Here is an 11,408-nt window from a genome sequence, read left to right on the forward strand (position 1 = left end):
TATTCTCTTTTCTCCCGCAGGAGCTGCTTCTTTCTAGGGTAGAGTGCTGTGGGCACATGCAGCTCCCCCACCCGCCCCCATAACTTAAAGTGCCTAATCCACTCTTCCTGAATAGGTTAATCAGTGAGAGTGACCAGGCTGTCTGTCCACAAGGATATCAAAGCTGACCTTGATTCCTCAGCTAGTGTGGTCTCCCAGCTCAGCTACATCAGAAATTAGGAGCAAGAGGCGCGGCTGATTTTCTTCCTCGCCAACATGGGACAGGGAGGCCATTATGGTGCTCCAACCCCCACCCTTACAGAGCAACGGCTGGTGTTTTAGGGATGCCCTCTAAAGTTATGAAGTGCTTCCGAGCATCTTGAGGATCAAAAGGCACTATAAAAACGCAATTTATTTCTTTCTACTCTGACCCAACAATTATATGGTGAGCGTACTGCACCCAAATTTCACACAGTCTTACTCTTTTTTCCCTCCGAACCCTTCCAGTAAATTGGAACAAAGCTTTCCTAAATAACGAGAACACACCAACTCATTGCTCACGACCATGCTGGAACTTAAGTCATTAAAACTACTCGACATACCTGCAATATTCCCACCAGTTCAGGGTTGTGCTTGTCAAGGGCGATGTCAAAGGCGTTTTTATCAAATTTGCTTAAAGCGTGAACGTCCGCCCCATATTTTAACAATATCTCCACCACCTCACGATGGTCGTGCTCCACCGCCCAGTGCAGAGCAGTCATCTTCAGCATGTCCTTAGCATTTATATCTGCATTGTTCTGGGTCAGGAGGAAAAAAAATGAAGAGTCCAATCAATGAGGCAGCCTGCATTCGGAAACATCTCTGAGACACAATGAAGTGACAACTAGTGACAGAGGGACTGGGAGGTGGCCCTTGAGCCTATTCCGCCATTCATTTACATCATGCCTTTGTTCAACATCCCTCGATTGGCTTACCCAACAAAAATCCATCCATCTCAGTCTTGAAAATTTTAATTCCCTCAGCATCCACAGCCTTTTGAGAAAGCCAGTTTCAAATTTACACCATTACCCTTTGAGTACAACAGTGCCTCCCAACTTCACTTCTGCACAGATTGGCTCTAATTTTAAGACTGTGCTCACATGTTCTGGATTCCGCCCGCTAGAGGAGACAGTTTCTCTGCGTCTACCCTATCAAAATCATTTTACTGTTTTAAACACCTCAATGAGTTCACACTGCAACCTTCTAAACTCAAGGGTATACGAACCAAGTTTATGGAACCAGTTTTCACAATATAATCTTTTGAGCCCTGGTATATCATGGTGAACCTGCAGTGCACACAATACACTTTTCCTCAGATTCAATGCCCAAAACTGAACACAGTGCTCCAACTGGTGCCTGACCAACTTCATCACTTTTGAATTCCAAGCTTCTAATGCTGTGAAAGGCAACAAACCTATTAGCTTTTTAAATTTATTTTTATACGTATGCATTGGCTTTTCGCGTTTTGTGAACATGGACACCTAAATCCATTTGCTCCTCCCCTGCTCCTACTCTCTCACCTGTAAGCACATACACACATTTACCTTTCTCAGATCTAAAGTGCATGACCCCCACACTGTCCCACATTGGAATTCCACCTCACAAACATAATAGTTCCTTTCGGATGGAACCACACTGCAGTACAACACAGTTTCAGACACGGGCTGTGGGAAAGGATGGGGTACCCAATCAACTGACACTACTCCCTTTCCATGTATCTAACCAATAAGACATTTATCAGCTCCTCTGATGCTAAAGAAATAGAAGCACGACTAGGCCATTCAGCCCTTCAAGCCTGCTCCAACATTCAATGAGATCATGGCTGATCTACTTCAGCACCATTTTCCTGCATTATCCCCATGTCCCTTGACGTTTTTAAATATGTAGAAATCGATCAATCTCAGTCTTGAATATACTCAACAACTGAGCCTCCACAGCCCTGTGGGGCAGAGATTTCCACAGATTCACCATCCTCTGAGTGAAGAAATTCCTCCTAATCTCAGTCCTAAATAGCCTGCCCCTTATTCTGAGACTGTGTCCCTTGGTTCGAGACTACCCGGCCAAGGGAAACATCTTTCTTGCATCTCTACCCTGTCAAGCCCTGTAAGAGTTTTGTCTGTTTGAATGAGATCACCTCTCAAAAACTCCAGAGTATAAAGTCCCAGTCTATTTAACCTTTCCTCATAGCACAATCCCGCCATCCCAGGAATTAATTTAGTGAATCTTCGTGGCACTCCCTCTATGGCAAGTATATCTTTCCTTAGGTAAGGAAGCCAAAACTGCACACAATACTCCAGGTGTGGTCTCACCAAGGCTCTATTTAATTGCAGTAAGACATCTTTACTCAAATCCTCTTGTAATCAAGGCCAACATACCATGTGCTTGCTGTTCCTGCATGTTAGCTTTCAGTGACTCACAAACAAAGACACCCAAGTCCCTTTGAAGTTCAACACTTCCCAGCCTCTCACCATTTAAGAAACACGCTGTATTCCTGTTTTTCCTACCAAAGTAGATAACCTCATGTCGTATTTCATCTGCCAAATTTTTCCACACTCACTTAGCCTCTCCAAGTCCCCTTAAAGCATCTTCGCACCCTCCTCACATCCCAAACTTCCACTTCATTTTGTCTCATCTGCAAATTTGGAAATATGACATTTAATCCCCACATCCAAATCATTGATATAGATTGTGGACAGCTGGGGCCCAAGCACTGTTCCTTGCAGCATCCCACTAGGCACAGCCTGCCAACCTGAAAATTACCTATTTATTTCTATACTCTTGTTTTTGGTCTGTTAACCAGTTCTCAATCTATGCTGCTTTCCAGCATTTCAAAACTACATAGCATTTACAGCGTAGAAACCGGCTGTTTGGCCTCTCTGCTCCATGGTGTTTACGCTCCACACGAGCCTCCTCCGACCCCCTCTTCATCTCTTCCTATCGCCTTATCCTCCTATTCCTTTCTCCCTTATGTGTTTATCCAGCTTCCCCCTTAAATGCATCTCTGCGATTCACCTCGACCCCTCCCCATGGGACCAACTTCCACATTCTCCCCCCTCTCTGGGTAAAGAAATTTCTCCTGAATTCCCCGTTGGATTTATTAGTGACCGTCTTATATAGATGGCCCTTGGTTTCGTTTCCCCAACTAGTGAAAACATTTTCTCTACGCCTACCTGATCAATAGTTTTAAAGACCTCGATTAAGTCATTCCTCGGTCTTTTTAATATAAAGAGAAAAGAGCCTAGTCCGTTAATCTTTCCCGATAGGCATAACCTTTCGGTTCTGGCACGCTTAATACTGAGAATTAGGAGCTGCGGAGGAGCGAACGGATCCTCCAGATGCTGACTGACCTGCCATGCAATGCCAACAGCTCTGGTTCTTAGTTAAGGAACACAGTGGTCCTGGTTTTGAGGGGTTTTTTTTTTAAGAAAAAAAAGCAAGGACGGGCCTCTCGATGAACAGATTTCTACCAAGAGATTACCCTGATCAACAGTTCTACGATGTTTGCGTGGCCCTCAGCTGCTGCCATGTGTAGCGGTGTCCTGTCGACTTTGGTTCTGGCGTCCCGGCTAACTCCGGCTCGGAGGAGGACTTCTGCGGTAGAGTAGTGGCCGTACTGGGCTGCAAGATGAAGAGGAGATGTGCCGAGCTGGGGAAAAGGAGAATGATACATCAAATTCTATTACAGTGAGGCGCGCCCAGAGATAAATGGTGCAATCTGGTGGGGTATGCCTCAAACAGTAGTTATTAGAATGGATCGATGAGAATACTTTGCCACATGAGAATTGCTAAGTTATAAAAAAAAGGCCCACTTTCTCCCTTCCGCTCTGTCAGCTCTTGCTGGGAAGCAGGGAACCAGCTAACTGTCCATTCTTCATGCATAAACCCAGACAGTGACCGTCCCAGGTGAACATAAACAGGCTGTTCGCCCAAGGAGGGAACCACAGCAATGCGTGACCCTCATCCTCACCTGACCGAAGTGTGTTAGGACATGGACAATGCTGGCAAGACCTCATTTATTTCCCAGCTGTGTTTGCGCTGAAGGCATTAAGAGTAGAGTACGGATAAAGAGAGCATGTTCACATTGGCAGGCTGTGACTAGTGAAGAGCCGTAGGGATCAGTGATGGGGCTTCAGCTAATTACAATCTGCATTAATGACTTGGAGAAAGGAACCAAGAGTAATGTAGCTAACTTTGCTGATGATACAAAATGAGGTGGGAAGGTGAGCTATGGAGGGGGACACACAGAGGCTGCAAAGAGATATAGGCAAATTAAGTGAATGGGCAAGAAAGTGACAGATGGAGTATAATGAGGGGGAAGTGTGAGGTTATCCACTTTGGTCGTAAGAACAGGAAAGCAGAATATTTATTAAAAGGCATGAAATTTGTAAACGATGTTCAGAGAGACTTGGGTGTAGTAATGCAAGGAGCACAGGGAGGTAGCAAGCAGATACAGCAAGCAATTGGTATGTTGGCCTTTATTGCAAGGGGATTGGAGTATAAGAATAAGGAAGTTTTGCTACAATTGTACTTGGCTTTGGTAAGGTGTGTAGTTTTGGTCTCTATAGTTAAGAAAGGATATACTCGCATCAGAGATGGTTCAGTCAAAGTTCACCAGATTGATCCCTGGGATGAGAGGGCTATCCTATGACGAGGCACTGGGTAAATTGGGCCTATATTCGCTGGAGTTTAGAAGACAGAGGCGATTTCATTGAAACACATAAGATGCTGAAGGGGCTTGGGAGGGTAGACACCGAGGTTGTTTCCTGTGTATGTGTAATCTAGAACACGAGGGCACAATCTCAGGGTAAGGGGTCAAAACATTTAGGACTGAGATGAGGAGAATCTTCTTTGCTCAATCTTTGGAATCCTCCACCCCAGAAGGTCGTGGGTGCTCCATTGTTGAATATATTTAAGGCTGGGATAGGCAGATTTTTAGTCTCTCAGGGAATTAAGGGACATGGGAAGCAGACAGGAAAGTGGAGTGAGGTAACAAACAGCCACAATGGTGTTGAATGGCAGGGCAAGCTCCACAGGCCGAATGGTCTACTCCTGCTCCCATTTCTTATGGGTCAAGCACAAGGTGGGAGACTCGAGCCAGGTGTAGGCCAGTGCGTGCAGGTGTGGCAGATTCCTTTTCCTGCAGGACATCAATGACCCTCTTAGGGGTTTATACAAATCAGTGGATTTAATGAATTCATGGTGGGCTCTGAACTCGTGACCTCTGGGTTGCTAATCCAGCACTGTAACCTCTAGTCTACCATGCCCCGATGTTCGCGCATGCACTTTAAAGCAGAAACAGGACCACCGAATATTCTTCCCCACTTTACCCCAGGAGTGGCCCCTCTATCCCGTCAGCTCTTTGCACATTTTACCTTCCCACTTATTTTGCACCCTTTGTCAGCCAACTTACGCTCAGTCTTCTATCACCCCAATACGTGCCCACTAGGAAGTATGTCTGCATGGTTTACTCACTCTCCAATTCTTGCCCCACCCCCTTTACCTTTGTGAAGATGTGCCTGGTCAACACTTTAAAAAGTTTCTGCACTCGCAAGAACACTGTTAAAAGGCACCAACCCATCTTTTACGGGTGGTGGTGTGTGAAGTTGACGTGTGATACCAGCTAGTGGGGTTTTTATCCAAGCTCTTCAGCCAGTGCTCAGAATTAGGATGGAACAGCTTTGAAATGAGCAGCCCAGAAACTCCCGCAACCTAAACCAGACTTGTCGACTGTCCTCAAAATGAAAAGCGCCCCTCTACCTTCGCTTCTAGGCTGCGCAGTGTGAAGAGGCTGAAGTCTCCAAGGGCTTCCACAACAGCAGCGAGGAAAATCTCAGAAATACGAGACTGGGCCCCCTACCTACGCTGCCGACTGCCCAGATGTGGACTTGGAAAATCTAGCAGCAACATGGGTTGTGAAACATAACCTAAGTCCAAACTCTGAATTAGAAAGCATAGAATTAAGTCCTCAAACTTCACTGTTGCCACTAATTAATGGTCCTGCTTCCTTCCACATACTTCGTCTGCTCCTTATTTACTTGTCTTTTTTTTTTAAATTTCCCCGTGTTTCCACTATGTCCCCCTCAGCAGTTTCTTGGCTGGTTCCGTTTCTCCCAACTCTGTTCCGTCCCTCACACTTCAAAAATTTAATTGGTCTTTTCCAAAGATTCACAACCCTTTAAGTAAAGAAGTTTCTCCTCATCTCTGTCCTAAAATTTACCCCAAATTCCCCCCACCCCTGTTGTGTTTTTGGGATAAACTGACTCTGCAATAAAAAATCTTTAGAGTGCTCCTGTCTTCCCCTCCGCATCCATCCCTTTATACAATTCTTCCCATCTTATTCCTCTCATGCAGCATTTTATCTACTCTGCTCTCCTAAAATTAACTTTTTTTTAAATATAGTTTGGCTGTTTGTTCTGCCTTCATTCGATCTTCAAAATGAACAACTTTATCACCAGAACCACACCCCCACCCCCCCAAAATATTTCCTCGCTTGAACCTGGTTTGTGGTTAGTTCGGAACAAGTTTAATATAGCCTTTGTCCTTGAGGATTCCCTTGCAGACTGTTTAAGAGGAGACTTTTGATGAACAATTCACTCAGACTGTCCCCAGTTTTAAGACCCAACCTATGTCAGGAAGATTAAACAAAGATTAGAAACGCTGTCAACCGTGATGGGGATAGTCTTCAACTTCAAAAGGACGTAGACATGTTAGTGGATTGGGCAGACAAAGTTCAATGCAGAGAAGTGTGAAGTGATTCATTTTGGCAGGAAGAATATGGAGAGGCAATGTAAAATAAAAGAGGTGCAGGAACAGAGGGACCTGGGTGTATGTGTATATAAGTCACTGAAGATGGCTGGGCATGTTGAGAGAGCAGCAAATAAAGCTTGTAGTATTTAAGGCTTTATACTACAAGTATAAGAGTAAGGAGGTCACGCTAAACTTGCATAAGACACTAGTTAGGTCTCATGTGGAGTACTGCGTCCAGTTCTGAGTGCCATACTTGAGGAAGGATGTGAAGGCATTGGAGACAGTACACAGGAGATTCAGAAGAACAATTCCAGGGTTAAACAACTGTAGCAACGCGGATAGATTGGAGAGGCTGGGACTGTTTTTCATGGAGAAAAAAGGCTGAGAGGAGACATAATAGAGATATTCAAGGTCATGAGGGGTATGGACATGGTAAATGGTGAGAAACTGTTCCCATTCAAGGGAGCATCAAGAACTGGATGTGTTACACAACAGATTTTACAAATCTGCACAGATTCAAAATAATTGGCAAAATGAGTAAAAGTGATGAGGAAAAATCTTTTCATCCAGAGGGTGGATGGAGTCTGGAACAAACTTCCTGAGAGGGTCGTGGAGACAGGTTCAAGCGAGGTATTGAAAAGGGATTTGAATTGCCATCTGAAGAGAGAGCATGTACAAGGTTATGGGGATAAGGCAGGGGAGTGGGACTAGGTAGAATGCTCTTTCAGAGAGCCAGTGCAAACTTAGTGGGCCAAATCACAGAGTGCTGAAGAGGCCCATCGAGTCTGCATGAACACGTGAGAAACACCTGGCCTACCTAGCTAATCCCATTTAACCAGCACTTGGCCCATAGCCTTGAATGTTATGACATACCAAGTGTTCATCCAGGTACTTTTTAAAGGATGTGAGGCAACCTACCTCCACTACCCTCCCAGGCAGCACATTCCAGACCCTCACCACCCTCTGGGTAAAAAAGCTTTTCCTCACATCCCCCACTAAACCTCCTGCCCCTCACCTTGGACTTATGTCCCCTTGTGACTGACCCTTCAACTAAGGGGAACAGCTGCTCCCTATCCACCCTGTCCATATCCCTCAATCTTGTACACCTCGATCAGGTCGTCCCTCAATCTTCTCTGCTCCAGCGAAAACAACCCAAGTCTATCCAACCTCTCTTCATAACTTAAATGTTTCATCCCAGGCAACATCCTGGTGAATCTCCTCTGCACCCCCTCCAGTGCAATCACATCCCTCCTATAATGTGGCGACCAAAACTGCACACAGTATTCCAGCTGTGGCCTCAACAAGGTTCTATACAACTCTAACGTGATCTCCCTACTTTTGTAATCTATGCCTCAATTAATAAAGGCAAGTGTCCCATATGCCTTTTTCACCACCCCACTAACATGCCCCGCTGCCTTCAGAGATCTATGGACATACACGCTAAGGTCCCTTTGTTCCTCAGAACGTTCACTGAATACTTCCTTGTCAAATTACTCCTTCCAAAGTGTATCACCTCACACTTTTCAGGGTTAAATTCCATCTGCCACTTAACTGCCCATTTGACCATCCCGTCCATATCTTTCTGTAGCCCAAGACACTCAATCTCACTTTAACCACCCGGCCAATCTTTGTGTCATCCGCAAACTTACTAATCCTACCCCCCACGTAGTCATCTATGTCATTTATATAAATGACAAATAATAGGGGACCCAGCACAGATCCCTGTGGTACGCCACTGGACACTGGCTTCCAGTCACTAAAGCATCCTTCTGTCCCTCTGTCTCTTACAACTAAGCCAATTTTGAATCCACCTTATCAAATTACCCTGTATCCCATGTGCATTTGCCTTCTTTATAAGTCTCCCATGTGGGACCTTGTCAACAGCTTTGCTGAAATCCATATAAACTACATCAACTACACTACCCTCATCTACACACCTGGTCACCCCCTCAAAACATTCAATCAAATTTGTTAGGCATGATCTCCCTCCTACAAAGCTATGCAGACTATCCCTGATCAAACCTTGCCTCTCCAAGTGGAGATAGATTCTCTCCTTCAGAATTTTCTCCAATAATTTCACTACCACTGACATGAGACTCACTGACCTGTAGTTCCCTGGCTTCTCTCTATAACTCTTCTTAAATAGCGGAACTACATTAGCTGTTCTCCAGTCCTCTGGCACCTCCCCCATGGCCAGAGAGGAATTAAAATTTTGGGTCAGAGCCCCTACGATCTCCTCCCTTGCCTCCCTCAGCAGTCTGGGACACAAATCATCTGGACCTGGAGATTTGTCCACTTTTAAGCCTGCCAACAGCTCCAATACCTTGTCACTCTCTATATCAATTTGCTCTAGAACCTCGCAGTCTCTCTCCCCGAGTTCGATACCTTCATCCTCGTTCTCTTGTGTGAAAACAGATGTGAAATGGCCTCCTTCTGCACTGTAAAGATTCTATGATTAAACTGAGGCTTTAGCGCTGACACTTTACCTTCCCCTTGAGAACACTACAGTGGAGCACACTGCTATCAGTAACCCCCTCGATATCCACCTGCTCCCTGATCACAATCACATCTAACTCAACCGGATTTCTCTCTTATGCTCCTGATATCCCCGTCTTCCTGGTTGCATCCACATCTCCTTCCTAACTACTAGCACCCAAAGCCCCACCACTGCTATCCTTGTATTCCCAGAGTCCTCGAATATTCCTGGTCCGCAGCCAGATTGTTGTGGTCTGAGGTTTTAAGGCACCGCTTTCTCTTTTGGCACTTCCTGTGGGCGGACCTCGTTTTAATGCTGAACTCCTGTTTTAAAAACATCAATTTTTGTTTGTCTGATTTTTAAAAAAAAAAAATTGCCCCCATATTCCCTCCACAAAGTCCACTTACCCAATCCGTGGTGAAGGGAGCGCCATTTGCCATTAGTGTTCGCACCTCATCATCCTGTCCTTTTCGAGCCGCCTCCAACAGCCTCTTCCCCAAATCCACCAGGGACATCTGATGGGTACAGAAGGGTCAAAAAAAGAAAAAAAAAAAACGCAAACAGGTCAGTCAGTAACAAAACAGCCAGAGCCTGAGGGAATGAAAACTTATTGCTTACCAAGTACCACCAAGGACAATAAATGAAGCTCAGGCCATCCACTAGTAACTGTTTGCATGGTTCAACGAGGGATGAATCACAAAACATTGTGGTCTCAGTCTTGTAAACTCAAAGTTTTCAGCATGTTTGTGTCTCCAGCACTCTACCCAGAGGTTCAAAAATCACCAGCTTCCCCAATGGTTTTGTGGGGGGGGGGGAAAAGCAGGGGGGAGGTGGGGGAATGCACCAGCTGACGTGCAACGCGCCACATAATTCAGGAGGGTCCCCAGATTTGAGCTGTGGCACGTTCTGACTTCCTTGATGAACTAGGGTGGGAGATAGGGTGCTACAATTAGTCTTTCTGCCTCTGGGCTAGGGAAGGGAAAATTATATGTCAGGCTTCCCGCTAATAGCTTTCCAAGGAGCCACACCCATTCCAAACCCACCTCACCGCCCTGGAAAGTGCAAGGATACAGGGCAAGAGCAGCATGGGGTTCATCCATGATGTTCTTCACATAACCAAAAATAGTTCCCCACACTCAAATGTCAACAACGAACATGTAAGGAACAGTCATCTGGGTAAGGTACTCACATAGCTTCCAGCATCTCGGGATCCTTAACCCCAGCACAGATAAGAGCCTTCGGGAGAGTTGGGTGGGGGGGGGGGGGCGGTGGAGATCAGCGACAACCGACCTTTTCACAGTGACTAGAGTTAGCTCATAAATAACACAATATTGTAGGTGAGTTCATCTAAATGTTCTACAGCACTAGGAAGGTACCGTTAAAAGGAGCCACCCTCAAAAGCTCCCCCAGCTTCATAACAACTATCAGTATTTTCCATTTGGTATGCTTTGCCGAGTTCACTGATCCACTCCAGAGCCTGGGAGTTGCTAGGAGAACAGGGACATATCTGACTTCATTAGGAAGGGCAAAAAGAAAAAGAAGTAATTTAGAAGAACAGCTCAGGAACCGTTTCTGGTTCACCCAGTGAATCACGTTGGAACATGCAAATGTGTGGAGAGGGAGGGAATGTTGGGCATGGCCACCAGCCTCCAGCCCGGTCTACTGAGCCTCTTCCATGCCTGGGTTTTTAAAAAGGCTGTGCAGGAAGGAGAGCCGTGCCAAATTAAGGACAGACATCGAGTTGCTTTTGATTCCAGTCGTATGGAAAACTTTAGCCAGCCCTGTCTGCAATATGATTTAATTGGCTCAATGGAATGAGCAGCCATCTTACACTGGCTGCATTCCCATTCTCCACCCACACTGCATTTACACTTTCAACAAGGCACCATGGGGTGTGGGCGGGGGGCGCGCAGTACGAGAGCAAAAAGAGAGCAAGAGTCATATTCCATTCACATTCAATCTTCACTGTGCTTTTATACCTAAAGGCTGCTGATTTCTGTATTCTACTCCCCAGAGTGTACATTCAGGAGGGTAATGGACCAGTGCTACACAATGTATAACTCCGTTACTTTATTGATATATATTAAACATCGAGTCTGCACAAACAGTGTTTTCAATATAAGCTCATTATGTCCATACTTAGCATGGAAACTGTGTACACTGTCCC

General features: G+C 45.5%; 1 protein-coding gene across 3 annotated transcripts in view; it reads right to left on the bottom strand.

The window, feature by feature from the left end:
* LOC121274344 (GA-binding protein subunit beta-1-like) overlaps nt 1-10,450 on the bottom strand; it is a 38,542-nt gene extending 28,092 nt beyond the window's left edge. Inside the window, exons 1-4 of one of the 3 annotated variants that reach the window (XM_041181607.1) lie at nt 10,431-10,450; nt 9,649-9,756; nt 3,497-3,664; nt 582-776 (exon numbers count right to left, since the gene is read on the bottom strand). In XM_041181607.1, the coding sequence (XP_041037541.1) occupies nt 582-776; nt 3,497-3,664; nt 9,649-9,756 (471 nt within the window). In that variant the 5' untranslated portion in view covers nt 10,431-10,450. Of the gene's footprint in view, nt 1-581; nt 777-3,496; nt 3,665-9,648; nt 9,757-9,859; nt 9,880-10,430 lie in introns of those variants that run through there. The other 2 variants (XM_041181606.1, XM_041181608.1) reach the window with 2 other exon arrangements.
* Between the last annotated feature and the right edge of the window lie 958 nt (nt 10,451-11,408).

Source organism: Carcharodon carcharias (genome assembly GCF_017639515.1).
Source record: "Carcharodon carcharias isolate sCarCar2 chromosome 36 unlocalized genomic scaffold, sCarCar2.pri SUPER_36_unloc_1, whole genome shotgun sequence".
NCBI lineage: Eukaryota > Metazoa > Chordata > Chondrichthyes > Lamniformes > Lamnidae > Carcharodon > Carcharodon carcharias.